General features: G+C 48.5%; 11 protein-coding genes across 11 annotated transcripts; 5 read left to right on the plus strand and 6 right to left on the minus strand.

The window, feature by feature from the left end:
* Positions 1 to 1,341: 1,341 nt before the first annotated feature.
* On the plus strand, positions 1,342 to 4,184 carry BKA55DRAFT_700413 (uncharacterized protein; the record flags this gene model as incomplete). Its single annotated transcript, XM_046200583.1, has 8 exons — positions 1,342 to 1,391; positions 1,577 to 1,669; positions 1,914 to 2,042; positions 2,082 to 2,667; positions 2,748 to 2,862; positions 2,933 to 3,261; positions 3,326 to 3,665; positions 3,715 to 4,184. The coding sequence occupies 8 exons, from the start codon at positions 1,342 to 1,344 to the stop codon at positions 4,095 to 4,097; spliced, it is 2,025 nt and encodes a 674-aa protein (XP_046056840.1). The 3' UTR covers positions 4,098 to 4,184.
* A 140-nt stretch (positions 4,185 to 4,324) lies between these two features.
* On the minus strand, positions 4,325 to 6,189 carry BKA55DRAFT_588605 (Ppx/GppA phosphatase family-domain-containing protein; the record flags this gene model as incomplete). Its single annotated transcript, XM_046194821.1, has 3 exons — positions 4,325 to 4,514; positions 4,562 to 5,993; positions 6,111 to 6,189. The coding sequence occupies 3 exons, from the start codon at positions 6,187 to 6,189 to the stop codon at positions 4,325 to 4,327; spliced, it is 1,701 nt and encodes a 566-aa protein (XP_046056841.1).
* A 466-nt stretch (positions 6,190 to 6,655) lies between these two features.
* Positions 6,656 to 7,597, plus strand: BKA55DRAFT_550538 (uncharacterized protein). Its single transcript, XM_046191276.1, has 3 exons — positions 6,656 to 6,736; positions 6,802 to 7,349; positions 7,415 to 7,597. The coding sequence occupies exon 2, from the start codon at positions 6,871 to 6,873 to the stop codon at positions 7,057 to 7,059; it is 189 nt and encodes a 62-aa protein (XP_046056842.1). The 5' UTR covers positions 6,656 to 6,736; positions 6,802 to 6,870; the 3' UTR covers positions 7,060 to 7,349; positions 7,415 to 7,597.
* Positions 7,598 to 8,483: 886 nt separating this feature from the next.
* On the plus strand, positions 8,484 to 9,451 carry BKA55DRAFT_550541 (uncharacterized protein). Its single transcript, XM_046191277.1, has 2 exons — positions 8,484 to 8,804; positions 8,866 to 9,451. Exons 1-2 carry the CDS (start codon positions 8,767 to 8,769, stop codon positions 9,053 to 9,055), a joined length of 228 nt encoding a protein of 75 aa, XP_046056843.1. The 5' UTR covers positions 8,484 to 8,766; the 3' UTR covers positions 9,056 to 9,451.
* A 1,333-nt stretch (positions 9,452 to 10,784) lies between these two features.
* BKA55DRAFT_496321 (uncharacterized protein) lies at positions 10,785 to 11,522 on the minus strand (the record flags this gene model as incomplete). The annotated part of the gene is made up of 4 exons (XM_046186360.1): positions 10,785 to 11,120; positions 11,187 to 11,253; positions 11,361 to 11,378; positions 11,461 to 11,522. Coding segments are annotated over 4 exons (483 nt in total), but the record flags the coding sequence as incomplete, so codon positions are not given.
* Positions 11,523 to 12,159: 637 nt separating this feature from the next.
* BKA55DRAFT_495720 (uncharacterized protein) lies at positions 12,160 to 14,049 on the plus strand (the record flags this gene model as incomplete). The annotated part of the gene is made up of 1 exon (XM_046186307.1): positions 12,160 to 14,049. One exon carries the CDS (start codon positions 12,160 to 12,162, stop codon positions 14,047 to 14,049), a length of 1,890 nt encoding a protein of 629 aa, XP_046056845.1.
* Positions 14,050 to 15,209: 1,160 nt separating this feature from the next.
* On the minus strand, positions 15,210 to 16,304 carry BKA55DRAFT_497722 (uncharacterized protein; the record flags this gene model as incomplete). The annotated part of the gene is made up of 1 exon (XM_046186488.1): positions 15,210 to 16,304. The coding sequence occupies one exon, from the start codon at positions 16,302 to 16,304 to the stop codon at positions 15,210 to 15,212; it is 1,095 nt and encodes a 364-aa protein (XP_046056846.1).
* A 747-nt stretch (positions 16,305 to 17,051) lies between these two features.
* On the minus strand, positions 17,052 to 17,420 carry BKA55DRAFT_550543 (uncharacterized protein). The gene has a single exon (XM_046191278.1). The coding sequence runs from the start codon at positions 17,340 to 17,342 to the stop codon at positions 17,109 to 17,111; it is 234 nt and encodes a 77-aa protein (XP_046056847.1). The 5' UTR covers positions 17,343 to 17,420; the 3' UTR covers positions 17,052 to 17,108.
* A 714-nt stretch (positions 17,421 to 18,134) lies between these two features.
* On the minus strand, positions 18,135 to 20,368 carry BKA55DRAFT_683150 (uncharacterized protein; the record flags this gene model as incomplete). The annotated part of the gene is made up of 3 exons (XM_046198462.1): positions 18,135 to 19,151; positions 19,212 to 19,751; positions 19,880 to 20,368. 3 exons carry the CDS (start codon positions 20,366 to 20,368, stop codon positions 18,135 to 18,137), a joined length of 2,046 nt encoding a protein of 681 aa, XP_046056848.1.
* Positions 20,369 to 21,170: 802 nt separating this feature from the next.
* Positions 21,171 to 22,961, minus strand: BKA55DRAFT_32908 (uncharacterized protein). The gene is made up of 3 exons (XM_046185708.1): positions 22,764 to 22,961; positions 21,665 to 22,704; positions 21,171 to 21,614 (listed from the first exon to the last, which is right to left on the minus strand). Exons 1-3 carry the CDS (start codon positions 22,795 to 22,797, stop codon positions 21,327 to 21,329), a joined length of 1,362 nt encoding a protein of 453 aa, XP_046056849.1. The 5' UTR covers positions 22,798 to 22,961; the 3' UTR covers positions 21,171 to 21,326.
* A 1,315-nt stretch (positions 22,962 to 24,276) lies between these two features.
* Positions 24,277 to 25,338, plus strand: BKA55DRAFT_496432 (uncharacterized protein; the record flags this gene model as incomplete). Its single annotated transcript, XM_046186369.1, has 2 exons — positions 24,277 to 24,923; positions 24,996 to 25,338. The coding sequence occupies 2 exons, from the start codon at positions 24,277 to 24,279 to the stop codon at positions 25,336 to 25,338; spliced, it is 990 nt and encodes a 329-aa protein (XP_046056850.1).
* Between the last annotated feature and the right edge of the window lie 796 nt (positions 25,339 to 26,134).

Raw genomic sequence — 26,134 nt, forward strand, 5'->3', positions numbered from 1 at the left:
ATGGTAATAGTAGTCCGTGGAGTGGAGGCCCTGCCCATTCGCAGGAGGAGAGGTAGAAGTACTTTCTTATGATGTTATTTCCTCGTTTGAATTCCCTGAAAATAATCAGCTTAAAATAATAAGGCCTGAGTACGCTGTCTCTGGCCTTAGAAAACCCACCATAACATTCCCATACTGTAAGCAGATGGTAGAGGAAGCAAAATGCATCAATGAGTCAATAGAGGAGCGAATTAACGAGTTTTCTTGAAAGGCAAAACTACCCTAGAATTGGCATTTCAGAAAGTTATATGAAAAAGGCATTTTATATCCATAATTTATGATGACTTTAGGCTCACTTTATGATTTTATGTTATAGAACTTTAGACTAAAATTATCCTAAGTCGTCTCATCAAAGTTTTGACCATAGAGACAAGCAGTCAATTTTATTCCGAGTCACCTCTTCAATGAAATAACAAGCAAGTAGGAAAGTCGTGGTGGTGCATTTCTTTGGGAAAACCCGGGCACATGACTGATGTCTCATGCAACTCATCTTGTCTTGCTCAATAAGGCAACCAGCGTGGGTCTCGCTTCCAGTTTTACCGACGCGGAGCTCCGGTGGCGCTGAGGTTAAATTTAACCACGGCCGGAGCCGTTGTCGGCCCCGCATTGCCGGGACGGGGCGCCATGTGCTTAAATTAAGACGGGACGAAAAATTTAAATCCTAAATTTGATAGACGATATCTAAATTTTCAGTCAGTGATTAAAATTAAGTCGACTTAAATTTGAGCCCCTGTCGGCTATAAAAATTGGGTTGTTGCAATGGCTAAGCAATTGTCAGTATTATGCAATATATTTACATTTCCTGTGTCTAGAATCACTCGGCTTGGTGTCATTCAAATTAAACAGATCAGATTTCAATACTTTGTGAACGATGACAGTTTGATGACGGACGCGGCGAGTCTTTCTTGGAGTCTTGAGTTCTTAGAGTTGACATCCCTGTCTATACAACCGCACGATCCCACTTTGGGATGTCAATGAACTAGCAACACCACCAAACTAAGTGCTGACACTGGGAAGAAAAGCCCAAAAAGAAGTCAATCGCAAGTTTCCCCTTGTTTCTGCGATGGGTTCTGATATGTATCTAGTTTTGGTTTGACCAATTGAGTGTTTCGGTTTGGATTGACAACCCATATATCACAGATATACTCCATAGCTCTACGACACAACATCAAGGCTAAGAGACCGCCCGTGCGGAGGATAACAAAGGGAACTAGTTTCATTACTGACAATTGCCGCTCGAATTGACGGTTTCGCAAACGTAATTGAGCCCAGCAGGTAATTGGCAGCCCTTGCCTAAATATCATGGTCTTGTCTGGTCATCCACATATCAACACCAAAAGCACATCACGAAGGTTTGGTAGCATCAACAAGCAATTGCGCCAGCAACACTAGATAATTCTAGCCGTTTAGTTTACCATCGATAAAGTTTCGCCTCTCCTCCATCCCAATAATAGTCATATACACTATTCCCGTGATCTAGGTCTACTAGCAACTCGTAGCGTTCTCCCGGACTCAATTCAAGTCGAAAACCGGTAAGACAAGGATCATCTATTGGTCAATTACAGTGGAAATTGGTGAGATCTAGCCAATACAACCCCTGTCTTACACCGAGAATTGAAGGAGGAGGATGGTGTAAGTGAACAAGTCTACCACGAGTGTCGAGGAATGCCGAATTATAACTCTCTGGTGCCAGGACGTGTCTCTGAATCGCTCAATCTTGCACGCAAGCATCAGGCACATTGGAACTTTTCACCTTATCGTCTTCTGACAAGTATTTGCTGCGTGCTTCAATTCGCCCAGCGCAGACATCGAGGTTCCACCAAGATAGCTCCTCGTGACTTACACCGGAAACAGTACATTACATTGCAGGGCAGGCAGGTCGTCAACATGGATAAAGGAGGTGCTTCCGCTGTTGTCTTTGCGTCCAGAGACTTGTCCCAGATAGGTCAAGAAAACCCGCGTGTTCCCACCTCCCCGGGCCTGGACTATGATGAGCTCTTCAGGTCTGTCTTTGACTGGGATCTCTACTGTGACTCGACCAGGTCTCAGGACTACCCAGGAGCTTCTAGCTCCCCTCGCCTAAGCTACAGGGACCTTCCCTCGCTCATCACTGATATCCCTTCCTTTCTTGATCATCTTTCTCTTGACAGGAGCGAGGCCGAATACCTAAGGATGACCCCTGGCCTGAGCCCAGACGATGGAGGGATTACCACATCCGAGTCCATGGGTCAGACCCCACCAGAACTCGTTAGAGGTGGTAGTACCTCTCCTTCGTCTCACTCTGGCTCCGTCTTCTTCGATGGTGTAGACGATGTCCGTCGACGCCCTCGAGTCAGCCTCCAAGAGGTTCAGGCCCAGGATGATAAGTGGACGTACCCCCAGGCCGTACCTAGCAAGCACGCCCCCCGGGGGTATGGCTACCCACATCAGATCCAGGTACACGAGTCCTCGTCCCGCCGCTCAAGCCACACCAAGACATACTCGTACTCTCCCTCCTCAAACTCAACCTCTGGTGTCAAGCGTCAGCGTTCTGTGGAGAAGAGGTCAAGACAGCTCTCTGATCCAGACCAGACAGCCGACGTCCGCAAGAGTGGAGCCTGTCTTCCGTGCCGTATCTCCAAGACCCGCGTAAGAAATCCAATCCAATACAATGCCTATACAAGGTCATTGCCCCTCTGAAACAAACACTGAACTGAGCCAATACCCAGTGTCAAGACTGTGGCGTCTGTCCCTATTGCCGTAAGGCCTTCCCAGACCACTCACACCTGGTCTGTACCCGTAGGACCCCTGCGGTTGCTCCGCCTGTGATTCGTCACATCGCCGGTATGTTGAACAACCCCCCTGGTCCCCAATCTCAAAGTGAGACATGTACACTGAGACATATCATATTTAGACGTCTGGTCTCCCGACCCTGCGGAAGAGAGGCGTGTCGTTGATCATGAGCCTCGTTTTCCCACTGCGAAACCCAGAGATATTGTCATCTTCTTCACCCGCGATGCCGAGTCACCTTTTCTTCGAGCATCCGTCCAAGCATACCATTCTCAGAATGGAACGGATGAGAACCCAAGAAACGCTGCTTTTGAGCGGGATAGATTTCCCACTTATGGTGAGCTCCAGCGCTGGGTCGAGGCACAGATCCGAAGAGAACGCAGCTCTAGATTTGAGCATGTGGTGCAAAACTTTTTGCTCTCATATTATGAGGATGGCCAGGGACTTCCAAAGGTAACACTCGCAACCCACTCTTGTTGATCCTTGCAGTCTCCAGTATAACTAACTGTTACTGTAGCACAACCTCGTCTCCAAGGTCCACACAATGAATTGTTTCTTCAGGATCTGGAAAGCTCCGCGCTTCACCTGCTGCAGCTCGTCCAACAAGCTCTCTCAGGTCCCTTTTACTGTTCAAGCCGAGCTTAGACGCATTGCATGGAACGCACTTGTGTCTCATGAGCATGATATCCTCAAGCTCCTCGAAGACTGCTTGGCGCAACAAGAGTCTCTAAAAGTTCAAGAGAAGATGGCAGTTTGGGCCAGCTTGTGGCAACTCATGATCATGTATAGAGACTTGGTCATTGCACATGATGGCTACTTCGCCCGAAACCCAAGTGCCAAGAGAGACCAGAATATCGGTACGACAATTCGACTTGAAGGTCAAACATGATTGCTAATAATATGCAGTTGGGGCTTTTGAGAACCTTTACAATGGATTCTTCCCCTTGATAGCCATATTCTATCACTGCCAATTCAAGACTCCCAAGAGAATGGAGATGTCAATGGACTGGCTCAAGGACTATCCTTCTCATGCTCGTCATAGCAGCAAAATTCGCCAGTTCTCCCAGGCTATGATGGACGCCAGAAAGGAATTCTGTAAGACCACCTCACCTTATTTTGTGGGACGTGCCACTAACCTATCCCCAGATGAGAGAGTTCAGCGTTCGTCGTACAAGGTTGACGAGCGACTTAGCGCCTTGGTAGTTAACCATGAGCTTAAGAAAATCTCAAACAAGAGACGCCCTCGAAGTAGTACCAAGAGTAAGGGAAGCTCGCGTGATAGTGCGTAATAGTTGCACATATCATGTCCAGTCATTACAGAAATTTATTTGCAAACCAAAAGGCAAAACAGGAAAAACATATGGAAAAGACGAAATACGAACAAAAAAGCATGATATGATGGTTCTTTTATGATTACAACGAATACAACGACGCTCGCTGCATATGGTGATGGTTGATTTGGATCAAAGGGAAAACATGTGTGTATTGGGTTGGTTTATGTTGATGAAGAAATGCGTCATGGCAATAGGCTTACTTGGGCAGTTATCTTGTATCTTGGCTTCTTTCCCCCAGTCTTTTTGGTGGTTCTCTCAACTCTGTCGGCTAGGTCTTCTAGACTGACACCTGCTATGTTGGCGGAGGCGACTCCGATCGTTAATACGATTCTCTCTTTCTTATCCTCTGCCTTCTTGAGAAGTGTTTTTATGCTGTGATCGTTAGACAACAGAACTTGGCATAGAAGAATGACACTAACCTGATAGCATTTTTTACCTCATCTGCGGTTGTCGGGGTAATTGGTACAACCATGGCTATGAGCCCGGCTACAGCACCAATATACGAAGCCCAAAATGGTGCGTCAGGATGCTGGCTCTCAAGAAGTGCCGATAGACTTTGCTGGAGCTGAGAGTCTAAGGGCCCAAGATTGCCTCCCCATCGAGCTGAGGTTGAAAGAGCCAGAAGGGCTCTTCCAGTGTGTGAGAGTCCAGGGACCTCTGCATCTCGGGTAATTGCATGATGTAGTACAAACGATGAGTTGTTATCCGAATCGTGGCCCTGACGAGTCCAAACATCCCGCACAAAAAGAGAGTCCAACCCAGGAGTCAAAACATTCGGCATGGATGAGAAGTCGACTTCTTCAGGAAGAGCATTTCTCAATGTGCTCAACACAGCATCGAATACGGGTTTCTCATCTGATGTGACCCCAGCAAGAATATTGAGGGGGTTACACTCGCGGATTTCGAACGGAAGCTTCATCATAAGTGCACCTTGACGATTCGAACCACCGCAGAATGTCACGTTTCCGATATTGGGTACCGCAGCGAGCAATGCCTCAATGACAGTAGCGATTGCAGGAAATTGCTTACGACGACGCTTGGACAGTCCGAAAATGCGACTATCGTGTTCCTCGTTGATGCGACGCATGTGCTCAACCTTGGAAAATAGTGTACCTGGAGCCGTATAGCCGTTTGTATAAGGAATAGGGTACGGGCTCACAGGGTCTTGGTGCATAAGCATGCTGCCATAACCACGAAAGCCACCTCCACACATGAAAACATTCACGCGAGAATCCTTGTCATGAGAGGCCTTAAGAGCGTTGAGTGCAGGGAACTTGGAGCAGAGGTTGGCGTATGCCTGTTGCATACCGGTTTGAAGCTTTGAGATCTCAGAAACCTGAACCTCGGCTGGCTGCTCTTGCAGCACGCGAATTAATCTCGCAGCTCCAAAGGGCAGACTCACTCCAGCTCTGGCAGCATCGACCTCGTAGTTTGGCTTGCTGGTGTCCACCCACGTCATCTGCACACTGCCGCCCCCGAGGTCCAGGAACAGAGCGCCACCTTCAACGCCAACGAGACCACTGCGAGAGCCCATGACAGCGCCAAAGAGGGTCTCAACAGCGGGCTCAAGTATGCTCACTTTCAGACCATTGGTCACGGAAGCGATTGCCTCGAGCATGTCAGAAGCATTGTCAGCCCGACGCATGGCCTCAGTAGCGAGGATGGTGATGTGCCTTGCTGGCACTCCATGACGCACAGCGAGTTGATGAAAACGCCCAAGTGTCTTGGAGACAACAGCAATGGTTTCCGGAAGAAATACTAGACCTTTTGGTGTATTTTGGAGCGCATCAAATAGTGAGATGGCAGCGCGAGTTGAGTAAATGGGACGAAGGAGGCGTGTAAATGGAGGCGCTAGAGATGTGATGGAGAATCAAATGCCATTGCTGAGATATTTGTCAGATATGAGGATTATGTGACTTATTTAGAACTGTTTATACCTCCCCATATCAACTATGGCATATAGTTGACTTTCCCCTTGAGGGTTCCAAGGTGTAAGAGTCTGCGACAGATTGTCGAGGGTAATAATATCGGGAGCATGTGTGGTCATGATTGACCTTGACAGCGGACTAATGCGATGGAGACGAAAAGCACAGCGAGAGACGCTTCTATAATCTATGCAAAATTTTGGGCGCAAAGGATACAGCATGCGCTTGCAGCTGGTGTTAGTGTCGGTGAGGCTGAGATGACTCCAACAGAAGGCAAAAGTTGGTTCAGTGCAAGTTTGACGTTGGCGGGGGATGTGGGGCGTCATGATTGCGGGGTTACCGTCCCAAGCCCCGTGACGGCGCCGTATTATCCGGAGCGCTCTGCTCTTGGCCCGGCCACTCAGGTAACAACAAATTGGTTTCCCAGACTATTCTCTTTATCCTTTTTTATTTGTTGGAGAATTTCTTAATTGTAACACTTGAATGTCATAAGTTAAGCACTAGGAACCAGGTTTTCTCACAGAATATTTTAGATTTACCAGCAAATCCCATCCCACAATCTGAAAGCATCTTATCCATACTTTTACCACGACAGACAGAAGAGTGATTAATTAAAATGTGATTGATGAACCTAAGGATGTATCATATGGAAATGCAATATGCCTGCCCAAAGTAACGGCGCCTTGTTTTTGCATTATTTACTCAGTTCTAGGACTAACAATAAGTGTATTCACAAGCATATCTCCATCTCATGTATACTTACAGCACAACCAACAACCAACGTTGTGAAGAATTTACCTGTGATGCTACGATATTTTTTGTGGACATGGGCTCTTGATCTCGGCATGTTCTTCATATTTGTCTATACATCTAGGCGTTCTTATGACTTCTTTGACCCACACCCGGCTCTCTTTTATTTTATCATCAGTGTCACAGTTCATTATCCCCAAGCATTTACGAGCTGCTATGTGAAGGTGACTGGCCGTCTCTGAGGGGGCGCCCTGCAAATGGGCAGGGACAATACCAAGTTTTTGATGCTTATCCTGTCAACTCAGTTGCGCAATTGTACCGTCGAACGTCAGTCAGGGCCCAATCGCCATAACAACGAGCTCTACTGCTTGTGCCTCCTCTACTTTTTCTTTCTTCTCGTTTCTTTTTAGAAGTATGCTCCTAGGGCAATACATCGCCTGGTGTGTACCTGAGTCGCATCGCCGTGCCTACTCCTAGTGAACCTTTGACTGATACATTGTGTTAGCTGTCCATTCAGCTAAACAACGGCTGACTTTACATGTAGAAGTTAAATCAGTATTTTTGATGGCGATGTCAGAATCTGGCTCCTCAACTTGCCTTTCACGTTGGGAGCCAGGCTTCCTCTCCGCGTAGGCTTCTGGGTTTGAAGTGGCGACTCATGAAGAAACTTGGGAGGATGTATAAGAACATGTGTCTTACATAGCGATGCACCGCATTGGCGAGGACCGCGCTTGCCAGAAGGACATGTGAGAAGCCGCGTTTCAACTCGACTGTGCGATTATCTGCTCCTTCAAAATCGGCAGGGATTCTTCTCTTATCTCCCTTTGTTTATGTTTGAATACTATGTCGGAATACTATTATACCCATGGCCTTACCTAGAGTCACTGAAGTACAAGATATGTTCTTATATCCCGGTCTCGTAGAGAAGTTGCATAGCGGGCACTGGCTACCATGTACACACATTTAATTCCACAGTTGGTCAATGCACAAGTATCAGTGGTGATCGCACTGGATATTTGATGCGCTCCCTGATACAATATCTCGAATGTATAGTACCTTCGAATAGTGGACTGACTACGCAGTGTTCATGTCTAAGCTGCCCTTGACCTTGATGGTGGACTCAATTCCATACTGAAGATCAGTCCATAAGCCTGCTCGATGTTGAAAGGCCGAAGCTTCCCGACTATAACCTCCTAACTTCACTTTTAACTCGTACTCAGTCATCGAATGGATATTGTACCCATTAGACCCAACCTTGCACTCTAGATGGCTGCTTGAGGTTTTGTCGATATTCTTACTTTCAACAACGGAGTCCTTAGAATCTCGAAATTTTGTATGGAGGCTGGTACGTCGAATCGAGTTGAGAACTGTGCCAGTTATACCGTAGATTCCAATCATTAAACCGATGAGTCGACTCGCCATCTTTCCACTGTTGACTGTTGTAGAAGGAACGTTTACTGAGAAGATCGCCTTACGAGGTACCTCAAGGATGCAAAGAGCGTTTAGATACATGACCTGGGCTTTTTACAACGTAGACCCAATATTGGCGAATATTCCTATGAATGATTGTTAGCGGTCTTGAGTGCAGCCGAGGTTTACATATGAGTAGAGTATGCGTAAATAGATGTCACGCCACCACCCTTATCAAGAGAAGAGTTGTAAGAGAACTGAAAGCCTATGACTTTATTCTGAAAACCCATGACTTTATTCCCAACTAGTACTCATTTTTCAAGGTGTACTGGGAGTTTCTTGTTCCTCGATTTGAAAGGGTGTGTGCCACAATTTAAGAACCCAGATCATATCTGTCTGGCATGCGAACGATGGTACCCTCAAGTCCACCTTTGAGCACATCGTCCCAGTTACTGCTCTCGTTTTCATTTATGCATACATATAGTTCAAGTACTGTAACGAGCAGTTGCTGTAATTAAACGGCAGTCCAGTGCCTGAATATGAGAATCGCTTGTTTTAAGAAGAACAAGACTGAGTCCTTTGGCGAGGGAGGTTACAATCAGTTAACTTCCTTGACGAAACAACGGCTCAATCCATACAATAGGGTACGTCACCTCATACATTATTTTTGAATGTTTTCTTTCCATCGCGACTAGGACATTGATCTTGTTGATTGGATGTCCATCTCTAAATAAATATGACATCAGTGTCAGCCGTAAACTTGGACTGCAGTGCTGCACCAGTGCACTCGTGTTTTTGTTAGTAGCAACTACCTATCAGCTCAGATGAGATCAGCACATTGTAGAAAAACACAGTGTTATCCACTTCCCTTCTAGGCCGTTCTCTATCACACCTTGACCTGTGATTTGACAGTCGCTTAATAGCCAATCCCGGCCTGTGCGGAGCTACCTAGCTGAGAGGGGTAGGACACCAGCCGCCACCCTAGACATCCTTTGATTCTGGGTAGAATTCCTATGATAAGAATGGAGTAGTACCGAAAGGTGCGCTGCAGGCTTGTCCAAATGGAATATGAGATAGTCACTGTGCTTTATAGGCAAGGATGGTAAAGAAGCTCCTCAATGCAGCAGTGAAAGCACTGCATCGAGATCAATTGAATGGTCCGATTCGCAGTTGGTCTGCTCAAGTTACAGTATTGATATAGTTCGTGTGACAGACAAATCAAGGTGCTTTCTCATTGGCTTGTTGAGAGTGACGCGTCGACGCGTTCAGTTTTCGCGTTAATCCCCAGCCATCTTTGTTCCAAGTTTTTATAGTGTACTATTTCTAGTTGCTTCCTTGAGTGAGTTGAGTGCACTAGGTTAGTTGGAAGTGAGGAAGTCTATGCTTCCTCTACAATGGAAGGCAAGATCGATAGAAAGGTCGGTCCCCAAGGTATTTCCCGAGTTTTGAGTTGTTTACATGCAGCGTCATATTGACCCATTTCTCTGTTTCGCTTATCAACCCCTCACCCTCAGACTGACATCCACACCTTTAAACCTAAAGGTATTCAAACAAACAACCCCATCACGCTCATCCACATTCAACCCCAAAAGGTCGTTTATTTAGAGCGAATGCATGCGAGTGCGGGCGATAGTTGTGCTGTGCGTCCTTTCCCTGCGCTGTCTTTCATTCTTGCCGCCGACGTGCAGCTCTGGCTTGGTGCTTGGGCAGGGGTCGAAACGTGCTGGTGTTGAGTCCTGTCTAAATAGAGGCAATCTGCCCTCTCGTTGGATCGTCACATTATGTTGCTATCTGCTAGCTCTCGACGCATCTCCCCTCGCCCTTTGCTCTCAACCAAGCAATTCTGTCATCAACTCACTCTCTGCAGACGAACACATGCTGGGTGCGTTAGGTCACCAATAAGTGGTACCCGACTTCAAGGTTAGCCAACGGGGAGCGTGGAAAACCTGGGTCACTGTTGTCTCATCTGAGGCTCTCAGATCATAACAAACAAACATGAGTTTGATCGCGTCTTTTCTGTGTTGTTTTCAGAATGTCATCGACCAAACGCTCATATTTGAGAAACTTGAACTCTTTCATACCCAAAATTATATTTTTGATTGTTCCATGTGTGACAGACTCTCGGCCATTATTCACATTTGCATATCTGCAGCCGCTCCCAACCCAAGAGACTGGCCATACGCCGCATCTCTATGCGAGGTCCCGAGCGAGTCTAAGTCAATACCAACGGCCGGCCGCCGAGAGTTGACCGCTCCAGAACCAGAGGAACAAAGACCAGGGAATGGTACTTGAATACAAAAAAACTGCCAATCCTGGGTTCCTCAACACGCCAGCAACGATAACGGGGAAGCAAAGCTCACATCAAGCAAATAAACACTAACTGGGGTCAACCGAGATCTTCCTAGATACTGTACGGTACTGTACGCTTGCAACGCAACAAGGCACGCAGGGTCTCAGTCGGTTGTCCTTTTGTCTCCATTCCATCACATGGTCTCGATCACCTCGAGAATCATCAACATCTTCATCAGACCTATCACGGCCGCTCTGCCTTCCAGGGTCATCGCTCAAGCTGGCACAACGTGCCCTCATCGCCCACTGACCGCTGCTTGAGCTCTTCCTTGTCACGGACGCTGCCGGGGTTGACTTGACAAGGGCTTTGCGCTAGCACGCCGCCTGTTGGGGGCTTACTGCCGTCCTCACCACCGTCAAGGGACTCACCAGTGGATCTCCAGAAACCGTAGAGGTCAAGACACGACTGCAAAGTACAGCGCAGCGCATCATATAATATAACATCAATATCGTGTCTTGTCGTGGAACAAGTCCTTTTCCCTGCTTTGACCTCAGTTGGAGCAGAGTGTTGGAGAAACAAAGCAACGTTGGGACCGACCGGCATCTAGCGAGCCAGTATTTTGCCAACAAGCATTGCACAGCTCTTCTGCCAGGTACTGTACCTACTTACTTGGACTGCAGCGTTCGCGCCACCCGCTGTTCGCTGTTGGCCCACATCCACGGCCTTAACCAGTGTGCTTCAAGTTTTTCTCTACCCCGGTTGGGTCGAGAGACAAGGAAGAGGAGACGTACTGTGCTTAACGAGCCGCCCGTCCATTCCCAGCTGGCCCTGCTCTCCACTCACCTCCCGTTGACCATTTGGCTTGCCCATTCATACATAGCGCACACTCCCGCCCAGTACACCCACATCGTCCCGGTCTACTTTCCTTTCTCTTCCCACTCACCTTTTCTCCATTCCAGTCTCTCGCTTGCGCCCAATACTCCCTTCGTCTCTCGTGCTCCCGTGCTTTGCGCCGACTGTCGGTCGCGCGAGCTCAGCTTGTTCACTGCTTGTCTACGGGACCATCAACTGCGACGGCGCGTCGAACCGAGACCGCTCGCTACCCGCTGTTGTTTATTTGCGATTGGGAGACCTCCACAAATCCCGCGACGGTGACAACAAAGGGCCATCGCCTCACATATGACGACCATAACCACGACAACGACTCTCGTCTAAGACATACTTTTCCTTGTTTTATTACCGTCTATCACATACCAAACTCGACGACGCGCGATCGAACAATCAACAGGTTTTCTTGTGTTTTCGCCTATTCCCTGGATAGTATTGGCGCGCGCACAAATAAACAACCAGTCGCATCCTGTCGCGCTTTAACCTTCGACTCGATCTTATACTCTACAACTGCTCCGGCGCTTGAAATCACATCGCCGAAAACTTTATCGACAATTTCGAGCTCAGTATCGTTTGAGTTGCTGTGCGACATCTTGACGAGATCTAAGACAGCGCTGCCGCATCCCGAAACATTCGCCTCGACTCATTCTGCACTCAAATCGCCCCGCTCATCGCTGCTCTCCCTCGAATACTTATACCACCATTTCGGAGTTCGCGCGACTCTGGAGCGCATTCGCGTTCCTTGTGACCCGCCATGTCGCACTTCCAATCTCTTGCGGCCCCTTGGCCGAGAAGCGCACGTCGCGAGGACCTCCCTAGAACCCCCGAGCCTGCTCTAGATGGCGAGACTCAACCACCATCCCCGCCGCGACCCCGATTCCGAGTCAAGAGGAGGAATGCGTCAAATCTCAATGCGCCCACAGAGCAATTTCTAGCGTCAGTTGCCGCTGCAGACATCCCTATTCCCAGTATCGAGGAGCCTCGTGTACTTGACGAGGAGATGGCAGAGACATTGTACCCGATGTCACATTTTAACGACATGGAGGATATACCCTTCACACCCCACGGTGGTTCAGAGCGCATGTTTTCGCCTCCAAAGACTCCTGCTCCAGGCGTGTTACCAACTTTGACCCCCAAACAATATCCAAACTGGTCTATCGATTCTACTCTCAGTAGCCTCGAATCTAGTCCCGATTATGAGTCCAGCCGGCCTTCAACAGCTCATTCAACACACACGAGCGCTTCCCTGCTGAGCTACTTTTCTATCAGCTCGGAGGATTTGAGCCAATGCATCAGCCCAGACAATGAGCACGCAGGTCTTGCGAACGAGCTATCAAATGCCGACGACAATAGTAAAACTCTCAAGCCTACTAAAACGGAGGTTCCTCGAGATACCATTCGAAGAGCGCCCTGGACAAAACCTATGAACCAACACCTATGGTCTACCTATATGATGTATTTGCAAGACCCTAAGGTCACGCCTTTCCGTATTGGTAAGAGCGGCATCCCTCCTCATGGAGTTTGCTTGCGTGTGGCTCGAGAGGCGAAGAGGAGTTGGAAGGGGTCTAAAGCCCAGGCGAATATTGATCTCAGTAGTGGGAGCATCACTCCCACGCAAGGAGCTGCTGGTCCATTTGTTCAGTGGCCTCATACCTGTGCTGCCACTCGCGCCCAACTGCGGGAGCTTTGCAAGATGAACGCCAGGTCTAAGGCGCGGGGTTCACAATATTTAGCTCCCAGCCCTTCTCCATACAACAAATCCGCAGTCCGTTATTGGAATCGTCGAACGGTCCTCGGTCGCTCCCCCTCGGTATTCTCGGGCCAAGATATGGCTATGTCATTGGCAGTTAGCACTTCTGATTCAATGCAACTGCAAGGTCCTCTGGCTCAATTAACAAACTCGCAACCTGAGCCTCAAACCGACGAACTTTCGTTGCCTCCACCGAATCACGAGACGTTGGAGCCAGTTGAAATGAAGCACATACAACTTGCATCTCCCTTTGGAGCGCGAAGCTATGGTCCTAGCTCATCAAGCTCGCTACCCTCAAACTTCGTTGTGGATCCTAAGTTGCAAAGACAAACTCACACAGGCGGCCCGCGCCGCGCTCTTATGTCTCCGGTCCGACTTACACGTAGCCGATCGACCCACAAGCGCCGGTCCAACCATCTTGAGGCTCGGAAGATTAAGCGACCCAGTCTCGGTTCCGACCTTTGGGTTGACCCAGCCTCAATTGTCGACTTATCAGCCACCAACGACCAGTTCGCAACGCCTCAGACTGAACCTGAGATAGACTCTGACGTCGTTGTCCCACGCAAGAATCTCCAACAGCTGTTCGAAGCTTCACAGCCACTAGCTGCTCAGCAGCAATCGCTGGCCCCTCCAGTCGGAGACGTGCCCCCTCGACTAGGCTCACCTTTCGCTTTTGGAGGATCTAGTTTTTCCTTCCCGAATCGCCTGTCACATGGAGCTGGCAACGACCCCGATGCTCTTCGCCGGCCGTTCGCAACCGTGCAACAATCCAGCGAAAGCAACCAGGGAGTTACCCGATCATCGCTAGCAAGCCGACTGGCTTATATCGACGAAAGACTTAAGGATTTCCGTCGTCGAGACCAACCACGTCGACGTTCCGAGTCACCGCTTTAACACACCACATTTGTGTTTTTTTTTCTTTTCTTTGTACATTCCACAAGGTTATGTCACCTGATGAGTTTTATGAGTTCATGGACACCGACACACATTGATCGAATCTTGTTGGGACCACGACTCAACATTTGCATATGCATCTAGACAGCAGCAGTCTATCCGACGATAGCCTTCGTTTTCTGGTTTCCTTCCGCTTCTACACTTTGTTTCACCTTTCTTATACACTGGGATTTCCCAGCACGCAGGCGAGCGTCTTTGCTCATTGCGCTTTCTCTCTCGACAATCGCCCAACGACACAACTTGTCAAGTTTCTTTCAATTCTTCCCAGAACGGGATGATTTTTCAACAGCTCATGATGATATGATGGAACGAACAGCACGCTGGCCAAACAGAGCCTTACGTTTGCCGTGTTATTTTTTACCCTTGGAATTGAGTAAAACAGACATCCCCGTAAATGGGGATGTTGTGATGAGAGCCACGATGTATTCAAGCTCTCTGTGGGCTCGAACCATGAACATGTATCAAGCTTCGACGAATGATGCAATGGAACTTAATATCCATAGAACGAGCAACGATCTGAATGATGTAAAAAAAATACTTTTCATAAATGAACCGTCCATCGAAAGTGAACATAGACATTATCCTTGATTGCAATAGAGTGAGATAGTTGGAGAGTCCATGATGTTTGATTATTCTCTTGATATGATAGGATATCTTGTCGTTATGTACATTAAATACTATTTTACAAAGAATATTATCTTGTTCTGAGACTCGCTTGGACGTTGGCCATCTCTCTCCGGGAGAAATGACTAGGTTGTGCATAAAAAAGAAAGGGAAAAAACTGGTGGAACAACCAGTATCGTCGTATGACGAAGGCCCATGTCACAGACATGAGGCGATGTGTATAAAGGTCCTCGAACTCCCTGACTGAGAGACAGTGATGTAACTTTCTGGACGTGCTCGAGAAACGCGACCTGGTCCAGTTGCCGTCCTGTTTGATCTTGATGACCAGGTTTCAAGTCAAGTTCTTTGAGTTGTCTTGGGGCTGTTTGAGAATGATGGGGGTCATGACGGCGATCAAGCAGATCAGAGTTTCATGCCCAGCCCCCTTGCCGGATTGATTCTCACCAGCCACTCTCTTCAGCAAAGGTTGTCTCCCTTCAGGTCTTGAGTGTACTTGAAATAGATCTCACATGCTTTATCGCTTTTGAAATCTCGTCATCGTCGTCCTCCCCGATATCTGAGTCTACTGGTCCGGAAAAGAGTGGTCTGGGCACGACATCGCGATATCTCCGGGTTGGGGCGCTTAAACCTGTGGACTCTGGCCCTGAATCCTTTACCGATGATTGATAAACACGGCGGTGCTTTGTTGAGCCTGATTCGTGAGGGCATCGTCGCTCGCCAACGCTTGAGCGATGTGAGTGGAAAGAACATTGACGGAAACCAAATGCGCGTTCGTCATTGCGGAGGCGGTTAGCTGGAATGCGCAGCTGCGGGTTCTTGAAGCGAATGTCGAGACCTGAGAGCCGCATTTTTTCCATATGTATGTCATAGTCGCTTGCAAATTCCGGAAGTTCTTCGAGTAGATCACTGAAGCGGGTGGGTTCCGAAGTAGCAGATTCCTGAGGATGGAAGGTGAGACGGGGCCCGCCGGTAAAGGAGAAGGCGACCATGGCGACAGCCCATCGTCGAAGTCGGATAGCAGCGAGATCTTCGCATTCTGTGTAGAGGAAAGTGATGAGACCAGAGGGAACGTCCCAATCGCAGCGAAGATAGAGGTCTTGGATGGAGTCCATGGCGAGGTCCTGAAGTCGATAGAGCCCAAGGCGCGATGCAAAGAGGTGCAAGCGGATTAGAGACCAGTGAATGTTTTGCGAGGCTTCAAGGCCGGCATCGTAGGCATTAGAAATCATCTCATCAAGATGTGGACGAAACCGGAGACCGAGGTGAACCCAATCAACAAACAAACCGAACATAGAGGATGATTCGCGAGGTAGCCATAACGAGATTGACTTGGAACTTGAAGGATCGCCAAAACGGTCGGCAAAGAAAGGCGAAGTTGCACATAATAGTTGCTTATTGATCTTGAAGCGCTGTTGTTTGGGACCAATAAGTACAGTCGCCATTGGTTCAGGCGAAGGTTGTGAAGGCGATGGCATTGGCGACGGAACTGACTTCTGTGAAGCAGTCGCTGTCAAACGGCCATGGCTATCCTTGAAACGGCCAAAGCCAGAGGGGCTGAACAGAGGAACCATGATCGTCGTAGATGTCTCTTGGAACAGTTGACAAGAGTGTTTTGTGAGTTTCAGTAAAGGACGAGACCCGAAAGGAAACAGAGGGAAGAGGGTGTTGAGGGGGTAAGAAACAAATATAAAACTAAATCAGTCTGTATGTAGAAGGAAAGTGCTGGGCCGGCCAGTTGATAGCAAAACAAAACAAGAGGAGAATTCGAAACAGAAAGGCCGTCACCAGGAGTGGCTCATGGCAGGATTATCAAGTATCTGAGGAGAGAAAAAGAAGTCCTCAGACAGAGCTCGCTTGAGCCCCTTGCCAGAACGACAAGGAGCTTCGATAATCGGCCAATCATAGCGCCATCCATGTACATCATCAACACCAAAGGCGGTCGCTAGTGGGTTTCAAGGCGATCATTTGGGGGCATGTTCTAGCCTTGAAGGCAGCTAGCGTTCTGGGCATCCTCGTGGCGATACAGTGAGCAGAGAAGCCTATTGATCCAGAGGCCTTGGACGTTTCAAAAAGGTCGGATCCAAAACGGGCCCCCTCGTGCGGATATTCCGTCCAGTCAGCGTGAGGACCCTTGCATCAGCTTCCATGTCCGTCACACTTGCGCACTGCATTTGCAGATGCATCTGTGCTGCACAGCGCTTCAGGCTATCATAGGTCGAACCATATAGCCTGCGGCCCCGCGCTGGCGCCTGGTCAGCCAGTTGGATATCGCGATAGGGATGAGAGAGGAGAAGACGCTCAGCTTATCAACGCGCATCGTTCTTTTTGCCACGATTCTGTGCGGGCTTTCGGTAAGTTAATCTCTTGTTCCTGCGTCAACTCGTATCGGGCATCAGGGGTCTATTTTGCCATGGTATGAAACCGAGGTCCTTCAGACGCACCTCTGGATGTTTAACAGCCGACGAGGGATGAATGCTATCGTGAAGTAACACAACGCCATTAAAAGTGATAATGGCCAGATTTAGAACAGAGAGGAAATATCTCGTTAACCAGAATAAGCTCAAAGTTACTCTATAAATGAGACGTTTCTTTGGTTTCGAACAAGGCATTGTCTCTTCAGTGTTTGCGCAGGCGCTCCACTGAACATGCCCTTGTCTGTGAACTTTCCACCAGACCTTGAACGGGAGGAACCTTCCGCCCACGTTAGCCACCTACAGGTAGGTAGGCGGTTATCCAAGGCACGGTCTCGATTCTACCACCCCTATCCTTTCCTCTTGGCTGAAACACCTATCGCCTGTCGCGTCCTTCTCAAGTAAAATCTCTCGTGACTTGAAGTTGTACTGAGTCATGCGTGGGGCCATCAATTCTTGTTGGTGTTGTTCACTCTCCCTGCTGCGAACCATCTACAGCTTCGAGTAAAATACTTGAATATTCAAAGGCGTTACCTCCACAATTCTGCACACCATTGCAGCATTCTCTACAGAGTTCACCAAGAGTCGTTAGCATCCTAATGGTATTGTATTACTAATGTACAGCGTTTTCATGATACCTGTTGATTCCAAAACTCTTTTCACGTCGAGATCCCCTAGTGCAGTATATACACGCTCATATATACGCTCAAGGATATTTCCTCGACGCCTATTTCGATCGATGATTATTTAGAAACCAGTGCTCACAGCCAAAACCCAGTTGCCCTGGGAGCAACTCTGATGTCTTACCCTCCTAGGATTCCCATTAGCGCAGTATCATTGTTTATGTTAACCGGCGCCCGTCAAAATGCTTATTAAACTCCATCCCCAATGCACCCCAAACCTGACTTTCTTGTGCTTTCACATCCTGATGTCAGGGGTATCAAAACGTATAGTCCCAAACGCCATGCTCATGCTTGCGAATCTGTAAGATTAGGAGATAGTAGCCGGAATGTCGCCATCACTATCGCTATCGTTATCGCTGTCTGTTTCCGAATCGTCATCGTCGTCAATCGACATGGGATCATCGAGGGTTCCTCCCATCGATGTTCTGCTTCGCTCCGCAGAACCAAACGCCTTGGGCTGGTCACCGCGGGCGGCTGCTTTTGACAGCGCATAACGGGGTTGAGCTGGGTTCAAGTATGCCGTAGGATCTGTGAGCTCTGCGGTTGCTGATGACCCCGAGAGTCCGCCCATCTCTGATACAGGAACCCTCTTCTGGGGACTCTCTTGCGTCCTATTTATTGCGCTCGACGACGGCAGCTGGTCATCGTCGGTTCGTGCCCTCTTCCTTGAGTGAAAATCGCCATCAGATGTGGCTGTAGCCTGTGGTGGAGTCGCGGTGCCACTTGGAGTCCCGATCAGTCGAGCCTCCTCAGCCTCGATCTCTCCTCTGGTTCGCCTCTCGCGAAGACGGATACCAAATTTCTTGCGAGTGGTGCTTTGTTTTGTGTTGTACGAGTTCTTTAGACTTGCTAATCGTTTCGATCTCTCTGGCTCGTCGAGAAGCATGGCATCTTTCATCAGACCTCCGTACTTTGCTTCGGCACTTTTCATGATATCATTAAACCTGTTCAAATCCTCAGGACTGAGGTGAGCGTATGGATCGCGACCCGAATCACGACTTGGAGTACCAGCAGGATGTGATGGCGTTGAGTGAGCCCAGGCTGTTTGTGGCTGAGTTGACGGTATTGGCACTTGAGTGTATGGGATGTGTGTGATTTGAGTAGAGGCGTCTGGCACAGGAGGCTGGGGATTCTCAGGACGAAGAGCAAGAAGCAACTTCCGCATCTTTTCAGCATTCTCACGGGAGTGGTTTCCGCAGACGTTGGACTTCTCGTGGTAGAGTAAACCACCGCCACTACCGAATCTGCAACCGCAAAAGAGGCAAATATCTCTTCCAGCTACGTCATTCGCTTGGATTCTGTTGCAAGCGCTCTTCTTGTGGTGCTGTTTGCTATTAGACACATCCAAAAAAATCCAATCAACTTATTTGAGCTCGTAACGTACATAATCGAGTGCCGCTTGCGAAGCGCATGGCCAACCACACTTACACCAAACGAGTCCTGGAAGGTCTGACGGGTAGTTCGTCTTTGGAGTTTGAGCCACTGGTTGATTCACATATTGCATTGGCGGTGGGGGAGTTTGCGAAGCGACGGGGTGAGTATGATACTGCCTCGCACTAAGTGCCGTGTCTGTTAGAGGCCCCATGGGCTGCGGCTGCGGCTGCACCGGCAACGAGTGCAAGGAAGGGATGACATGCTCATTATGCTCTTGGACGATATCCTTGACATCGTAGCCCAGCCGTTCTGCACGCGCCAACGCGTTGACAAGCTGTCGGGCTGGTACCGTCTCCAGACGCCTTGCAAGCGCCCTGTCCAGAAACTGTGTACTAACCCGAGGGAGTATCAGGTCGGCGAGCTCGTCAAAGTCACTCGCGTTGAGGTGACCCAATAACTCACGCTTAGACTTTTGTACTAGGCTTGCACCGAACTCCTGGACGGCCTTAGCAATAGTATCAGGAGATGCTTGGTGCATAGTCGCATTCAACTATGAGACAATTAGCAAGATCATAGGAAGCATGAGCAGAAAAGTGTAGGAGTTGTGATGAAACCAACGCGCTTAAAAGATGAGAATAAAGGTAGACTTGAACAAAATCGAGCGAATGGGGAACTTACCAAGAAAGCAATGTGATACTGTGAGCCCGCAAGAGACTTTTCCCATTTGTCTCGAACAACTTGGCGAACAACAGAAGCCGGCGTCTTCTCGACTAAAGCAGTCAATTCATGGTAGTGATTTGACGATTCGACGGACTGCGGCAATTGGTTCAGTGGTGGCGACATCAGACCTCGTGCCTGCGGTGGAGCATTGGGCGTCTGCGTCTGAGGGCGTTGCGGAATTGTCTGGTTCAAAGTGTTTGCTTGCATTGGCGGAGATTGGTGCTGTCCTGGTGGAAGAAAAGGAGTTGTTTGCGTAGGGGAAGCGCTTGGCTTTTGCGCAGTAGGGGCAGAGGTGACTGACGCAGATCGCGAAGGAGGAGCATAGCTCGGCAGAGGTACTGGTGTTTGGCCGTGCGGATGAGCGATAGTTTGATTAGGACTCTTTGCACCATTTACACCATTCTGCAGTGATACACCAGCTGGCGGAGATGTAGCTTGTGTCGCCATTCTCCTGTTTCCAAACACCCCAGAGAAAAAATGTCGCGGTTCACTTCGCTCTCAGCTGATATCTCAGAATCTCGAAAACTTCAGAGGAGTGTATCCAGAGTTGATGGAGATTGTTCAGTTATCATCGAATGTGGTTTAATAATGAATGAGCTCGAAAACAAGAAACAGAGTAAAGAGGAGGATGCAAGCAAGCAGCGAGCAGAGCTGACTGTGAGCCTTCACCAACTGATGAATATCGTTGTGCCTTCTTCTATGCCCAAATGCCAAATGCCTTCAAGACGCGTTCGCACTTGCTTGCGCGCTAGGGGCATAAAAGTTAGCAGGGGCTCTGTTTCCTATGGATGCGCCAAGGGCGTGAAAAAGTTAGGGAGGGTTATTGCTTAAAGGGGGAGCCTGTAGCTTCATAAAATTCCATTAGCGCGTTATTAGCGCTAGCGTGATTCAAAAATAGCTTCTAAGAGTGTTAAAAGGCCACGTGATAGCTTATGCTTAAGCACATAAGTAATAATATAACTAGGAATAGCTAGTAGTAAACCTTAATTAATATTTTTACCTTATTAATTAATTTCAGTATTATAAGAACTTATACAGCCTGTATATATTATCGTCCTACCTATAACTTCATAGTAATAATTAATAAGTTTTAGTAAAAGACTTACATATTGCCAGTATAATACTAAATAGATAAGCTCCCTAATATTTAGACCCAAGGTCACACAATTGACTCTTCAAACTCATTAACAGTTAACATAATTCTTAATTCATACTTGGTATCTTAATGTCATTCTCCACAGGTCGCCAGTAGCCGCTAAAATTCAAGACAGTGTATCGTCAAAGCCAACGCCTTATCATTATATTGAGCATCGGCCGTGAGAGGCTGTGAAGCCCTTATCCATGTCATGCCCTTCTAAGCGCGTGAGTCTGCCCTTTCGTCTGTCTTTTCGTCTCCCTCCATGTCTTAATAGGGCTCGCCAATTGCTGCCAGCAGGGTTTTTCGGTAGTCACCCGAGGTCTCGCCATAAATCCGTTTACCCAGACTCTTACCGTATCTTTGTTGGTATGCGCCCTTGACGTTGTTAAGTGTGTTTCGATCCCAATGGTAGCGGATTGTTCTTGAAACAAGAAGGTGATCCTTTGTTCCCATACCAGCCATTGAATCTTCGAGGAGCTTAGCTGCATGCATGTACTTGTCTGTGGCATTGCGCAGCTGGAAAAGAAGAGCATCCTCCATGTGGCCAGAAAATTCCTAAGTCACATTAGTCAGTTGTTTCTTATTGTAGTGTCAAATGAACTCACGCTCTTGATAACCTTTTCAAGGTCCTTATTAAACTTCTGCTTGTAGGTGTGCGCAATGGCCCGTATTTGATTATCGTTCCTTGTGCTGAGAATGCTGCATACGAGAATCTCATCGGTGCCCAGCTTGCCCTCGGTAGCCTTGTAGATCTGCATGACATCGTCATCAACCTGTCGAGGGTCGACCGGCGCGGCGTCCTCAGCTCTCGTAGCGCCGAGAACAATCATGAAGTGTCGCTCAGTCTTCATGCTCAAATCGCCCTTCACTACATCCTCGAGCTTGTCGTGGAAAGTTTGATAATACGCGCTCTTGATTGCCTTGAGATCTGCATTTGATCGACCAAGCAGAACATCGTTGAGAACAATCTCTTTAGTTCCAGGTCCAGACATGGCGTCATGCAAGGCATGCACGTCAGACAGGAGCGGACCGCGGGCCAGTGAGACCAAAGCCTTCTGGAACCATGAACTTGTCTCACTCTGAATATCAGATACCAGTTTGCGACGATGGTTGCGCTCGTAAGCAGCACGGATCGTATCAACTTGCAGAGGATCCTTATTGGCCAAAATGGCGATCAATGCTTTCTCGTCGGTACCAAAACCCTTCATGGCTTTGCGCAGAGCGTCAGCGTCAGGGCCACCATTCCATTGGATGATCTGAGGCGGTCCGTAGCCAAGTGAGGGCGGAGTAGGTTGGACTGGCGGCGCACCATATTGTTGAGGAGGAGGCGCGCCGTACTGACTGGGCGGCGCAGGTGAAGGTTGACCGTAGGGTTGATGATGTTGCTGGTGAGGAGGAGGCGCGCCGTAATGGCCCTGTGGAGGACCGGGAGGTGCGCCGTAATGTTGTGGAGGAGGAGGTTGCTGCTGGTATCCGCCGTAAGGTTGCTGAGGCGGAGGAGGGCCTCCGGGAGGAGGATAATGGCCGTGAGGTTGCTGATACCCGCCTTGCTGAGGAGGATATTGTCCGGGAGGAGGTTGTTGATAACCACCATACGGCTGTTGTGGTGGGGGATATTGACCATAACCTTGTGGAGGCGGCGGTTCTACATGTTAATCGCGTCAGATTGCCTTGCCTGTTGTAGATATAGACAGCATTACTTACGGCCGTAGGGAGCACCGTAACCTTGGTAAGACATGGTGCGTATGACTATTTCGTCTATGTGGTGTAAGGTGATGTGATGTTAAATTTGTACGGGTATTGCGGGGTGTTATGAGGGGAAATGATGGGTTTTGTACAAGCGGAGTATGTACGGAAGTGCTGGTGGAATGGAAACGGACAGTGGCACCTAGGTCTCTTATTTAAAACCGAAGCTACTTATGGTACCTGAGTTGCCTTGGGCTGAAGAGAGACGCGCATATGCTGCTCAGCCTTGAGGCGCTATCTCAATAATGGCGATCCATGTGGGTTGCCCAGAGGCGGAGCAAGCCAACAGCCAAGATCCTAAACTTAGGATCGGATGGAACGTCATTTGCACCACACAGACCGTCTTGTTGACATGTTTTTGCCCCTCATTCGAGAAACTTTGGGAGGGGCATCGTGATTTAAGCATCTGGTCAATGCAGCTGAGACTCGGATAACATGCAGCAAGAGTCCGAAATATCTTGGACAGATGCAAGAAATGAGTGTCAAAGAATGCCTGACCCGCTTCTGTAGCATGGGAACCTAGTCTTCGATGAAGATGCGGAGACGATTTTTGTCACCTATTCCCGACAAAATGACCACCATTCGAGGCTGAGTGGATGTGTTGACGGATGCGCGGGGAATAAGAGCTCACTGCCAAGCTCGCGCGAGTCGTCATCGCAATCACCTGTTCGGACTCTCAACTGCCATGATCATGGGTTCACTCAGACAGGCAATCCTGATTATTGGATTTGCCGGATTTGGAGACGTCCTCCAGCCACTTCAAAGTGACAAAAGCGCCACTCCACCGCCACGAACGCGCAACTCAACTTCATCATAGTTCCAGAGCAGAGTCAAGAAAGAGGGACTGGAAACCTAAAGAATAGATTAGACCATAAATGGCCAAATAAGGGATTGAATTTGTTGATTTTCATTTTTCGGATAACCCCGCCGATGCTTTGCAGCTGAACGATGCATTCGAGATAACGTTGGCTCACAATTCAACCCAATCAAAGCTCTATATTTGCTCTTACAGGTGGTTGGGGAATCGCTTGCTAGGACTAACGTCGTTGGAGCCCCCGATTGTTCCTGACCAGAAGATGCTAGCGCGGTTTTGGTGTCACTCCAACCTCCATGAATTCACGTCTCGGGACTTGCAAGGGATAGCAGCTTTCACCAGCCATCTCAATTGCAATTGAAATAAAACTATTCCTAGGACATGCCAGGTTTGTGCCTCTTTCTCTTATCTTGTCTTTTTGGTTTCACGTAAGATTCAACATTTGTCTCTCATTTTCAGACTGTGATTATCCTTCACTCAGTTGTGAATCACTCCCCAGCATTCACCCGCCCTTGATGGTCTCTTGTTAGCTGCCAGTGCCAGCATCCGCAAGCACATTAAAGCACTACCACGCAGTCATTTCCTGTTCTTCGCAAAACAACACCGAACTCACTATCTGCAAACAACAAACATATTCGGCGAAACAGCCTCGTCAAGATGCGCGGGTTCATCCCCCTTCTTCTGGCTCTTTCTACTTCGTATACAACCGTCACTGCACTTCCCCAGCCTAGAATCGTGCACCGTGATGCTACAGCCAAACCAAAGTACTCAGTCGTTCCTTTGGAACCTGGCGACGATGACCCCGCCTCAGGCGACCTTGGTGGAGGAAATGGGAATGGGAATGGAAATGGGGGCAGCAGCAATGGTAGCGGTGGCGGTAGTAGTGACAACGACGGAGATGGCGTCGTGACAGTCATCCGAACTGTGACACGAAAGCCAGTCACAAAAATTGTCACCCAAACTGAAAAGCCCAGTATCATCACTGCTCCCGGAAAGACTGTCACCAAGGCAGTCCCTACTACCGTCTCGGTTGTCAACATGGACGATGAGCCAGTCACTGAGACTGTCACTGTCTCTCACCCCAGCTCAAAGCCCAAAGCACCGGAGAAGCCGACAATCACACAGAAGCCCGGCACTAATACCGACGAGCGAGAGCCGATTATACAAAGTCCAACTGATTTGAGCTCGGCCGCCGCTCCAGGAGTGACATCTCAGCCCAGACCTCAGCCTCAACCCGTACCCCAACCTGAACCTGAGCCTGAATCACCTACCAACATTGAGTCGCCTCAGACTACTGAAACATTGTCGACCACCTACATCACTTACTATCCACCACCAGTTGAGACAGTCGCCCAGCCTCCTCCCACTATCGAAAGCTCAGCTCCGGCTTCGGAACCAACCACACTCCTTACCCAGACAAGCGAGGGTGCTAGAGCTCCAGAACAAACTGAACGTCCTGCACCGGACGCTCCAGTGGCGCCTATTCCTTCACAGGAGACCTTTGCTGAAGGCCATGCGACTCAGGATGAATCCTGGTCTACTGCCGCCGTACCTTATGAGCCCCCTGTAGCGCCCACGACTTTTATCACATTTACTACCACTACTACTTCAAACACCGAAAATAGCACCCCTGAGCCAAGCTCTGCCTCAAAGACACATGATAATGGCGCATGGCACACCTCTTACCCGGCCTGGAATGGCACAGCATTGGCGATCTGATTTCAAACAATTTGCGAAAAGTTGAAGTATTACTCAGCTACGAATTCAGCATGCATTCGACGGGGGAAATAGACAAAAGGGTAAGCAGCATGGCGAACAGGAAGGATAACTGGCATAGCATGATGGTTTCCTTGTAATATTGGGCACAGTTTAATAGACCCAGCGAAAGGAGGTAAGCGGACCAAGCGCTGGGACGTTTTGCCGCATGTAATGAATAATACCAATAAATATCAATCTTCTTTAATTAAAGATGCAGAACAAAGCATGAAACTCACATCTTGCGTAACGAAATTGGCTGAACCCTGCTAGAGTGTACATTATGGCTGTTGAATATAATCTGACGGCTGACTAGCGTGCTAGCTGCGGTCAGAAGAATGATATATCATCTCAGAGCTTCTAGAAGTCGTGGCGCATACGAGCCTGGTAAGTTTGACCGCATGTTAGACGCAGACATAAATAATGTCCGAAACATTCAAGAGAGGCAGAAATCCACATTATTCAAGAACAATACTAAGAAGAAAACGATTCATCATTACCACTATTTTTCTAATGAAAATAAATACTAGGCAAACCCGCAAGACAGCAATGCCAAACTCAACCATTCCATTCGTTCTCACGCATTGCGAGCCTGGTGCAAGCAGTTGAGCAATCTCACTCAAGTTGTCGTCCTTTGATCCACGATCTTTTGCCAACACCCAACATATACAAGACTGTTAGTCATTCCTTGCCTTAGATAAGGAGCGCTTACTCACGAGTCTAGGAACATCACAAATATCATACTTCAAACTTCACACTT

The sequence above is a fragment of the Fusarium redolens genome, assembly GCF_020744475.1.
Source record: "Fusarium redolens strain MPI-CAGE-AT-0023 chromosome Unknown BKA55scaffold_1, whole genome shotgun sequence".
NCBI lineage: Eukaryota > Fungi > Ascomycota > Sordariomycetes > Hypocreales > Nectriaceae > Fusarium > Fusarium redolens.

Excerpts from the sequence above, each read along its gene's own strand:
- BKA55DRAFT_550538 (XM_046191276.1), top strand. The coding sequence starts at position 6,871 with ATGCTACGATATTTTTTGTGGACATGGGCTCTTGATCTCGGCATGTTC.
- BKA55DRAFT_550541 (XM_046191277.1), top strand. The coding sequence starts at position 8,767 with ATGAGAATCGCTTGTTTTAAGAAGAACAAGACTGAGTC. Across the intron at positions 8,805-8,865 it reads AAGAAGAACAAGACTGAGTC|AATAGGGTACGTCACCTCAT; the intron begins CTTTGGCGAGGG and ends CTCAATCCATAC.
- BKA55DRAFT_550543 (XM_046191278.1), bottom strand. The coding sequence starts at position 17,342 with ATGCCTTGTTCGAAACCAAAGAAACGTCTCATTTATAGAGTAACTTTG.
- BKA55DRAFT_32908 (XM_046185708.1), bottom strand. The coding sequence starts at position 22,797 with ATGTCTTACCAAGGTTACGGTGCTCCCTACGGCC. Across the intron at positions 22,705-22,763 it reads TTACGGTGCTCCCTACGGCC|AACCGCCGCCTCCACAAGGT; the intron begins GTAAGTAATGCT and ends ATTAACATGTAG. Across the intron at positions 21,615-21,664 it reads TTGAAAAGGTTATCAAGAGC|GAATTTTCTGGCCACATGGA; the intron begins GTGAGTTCATTT and ends AATGTGACTTAG.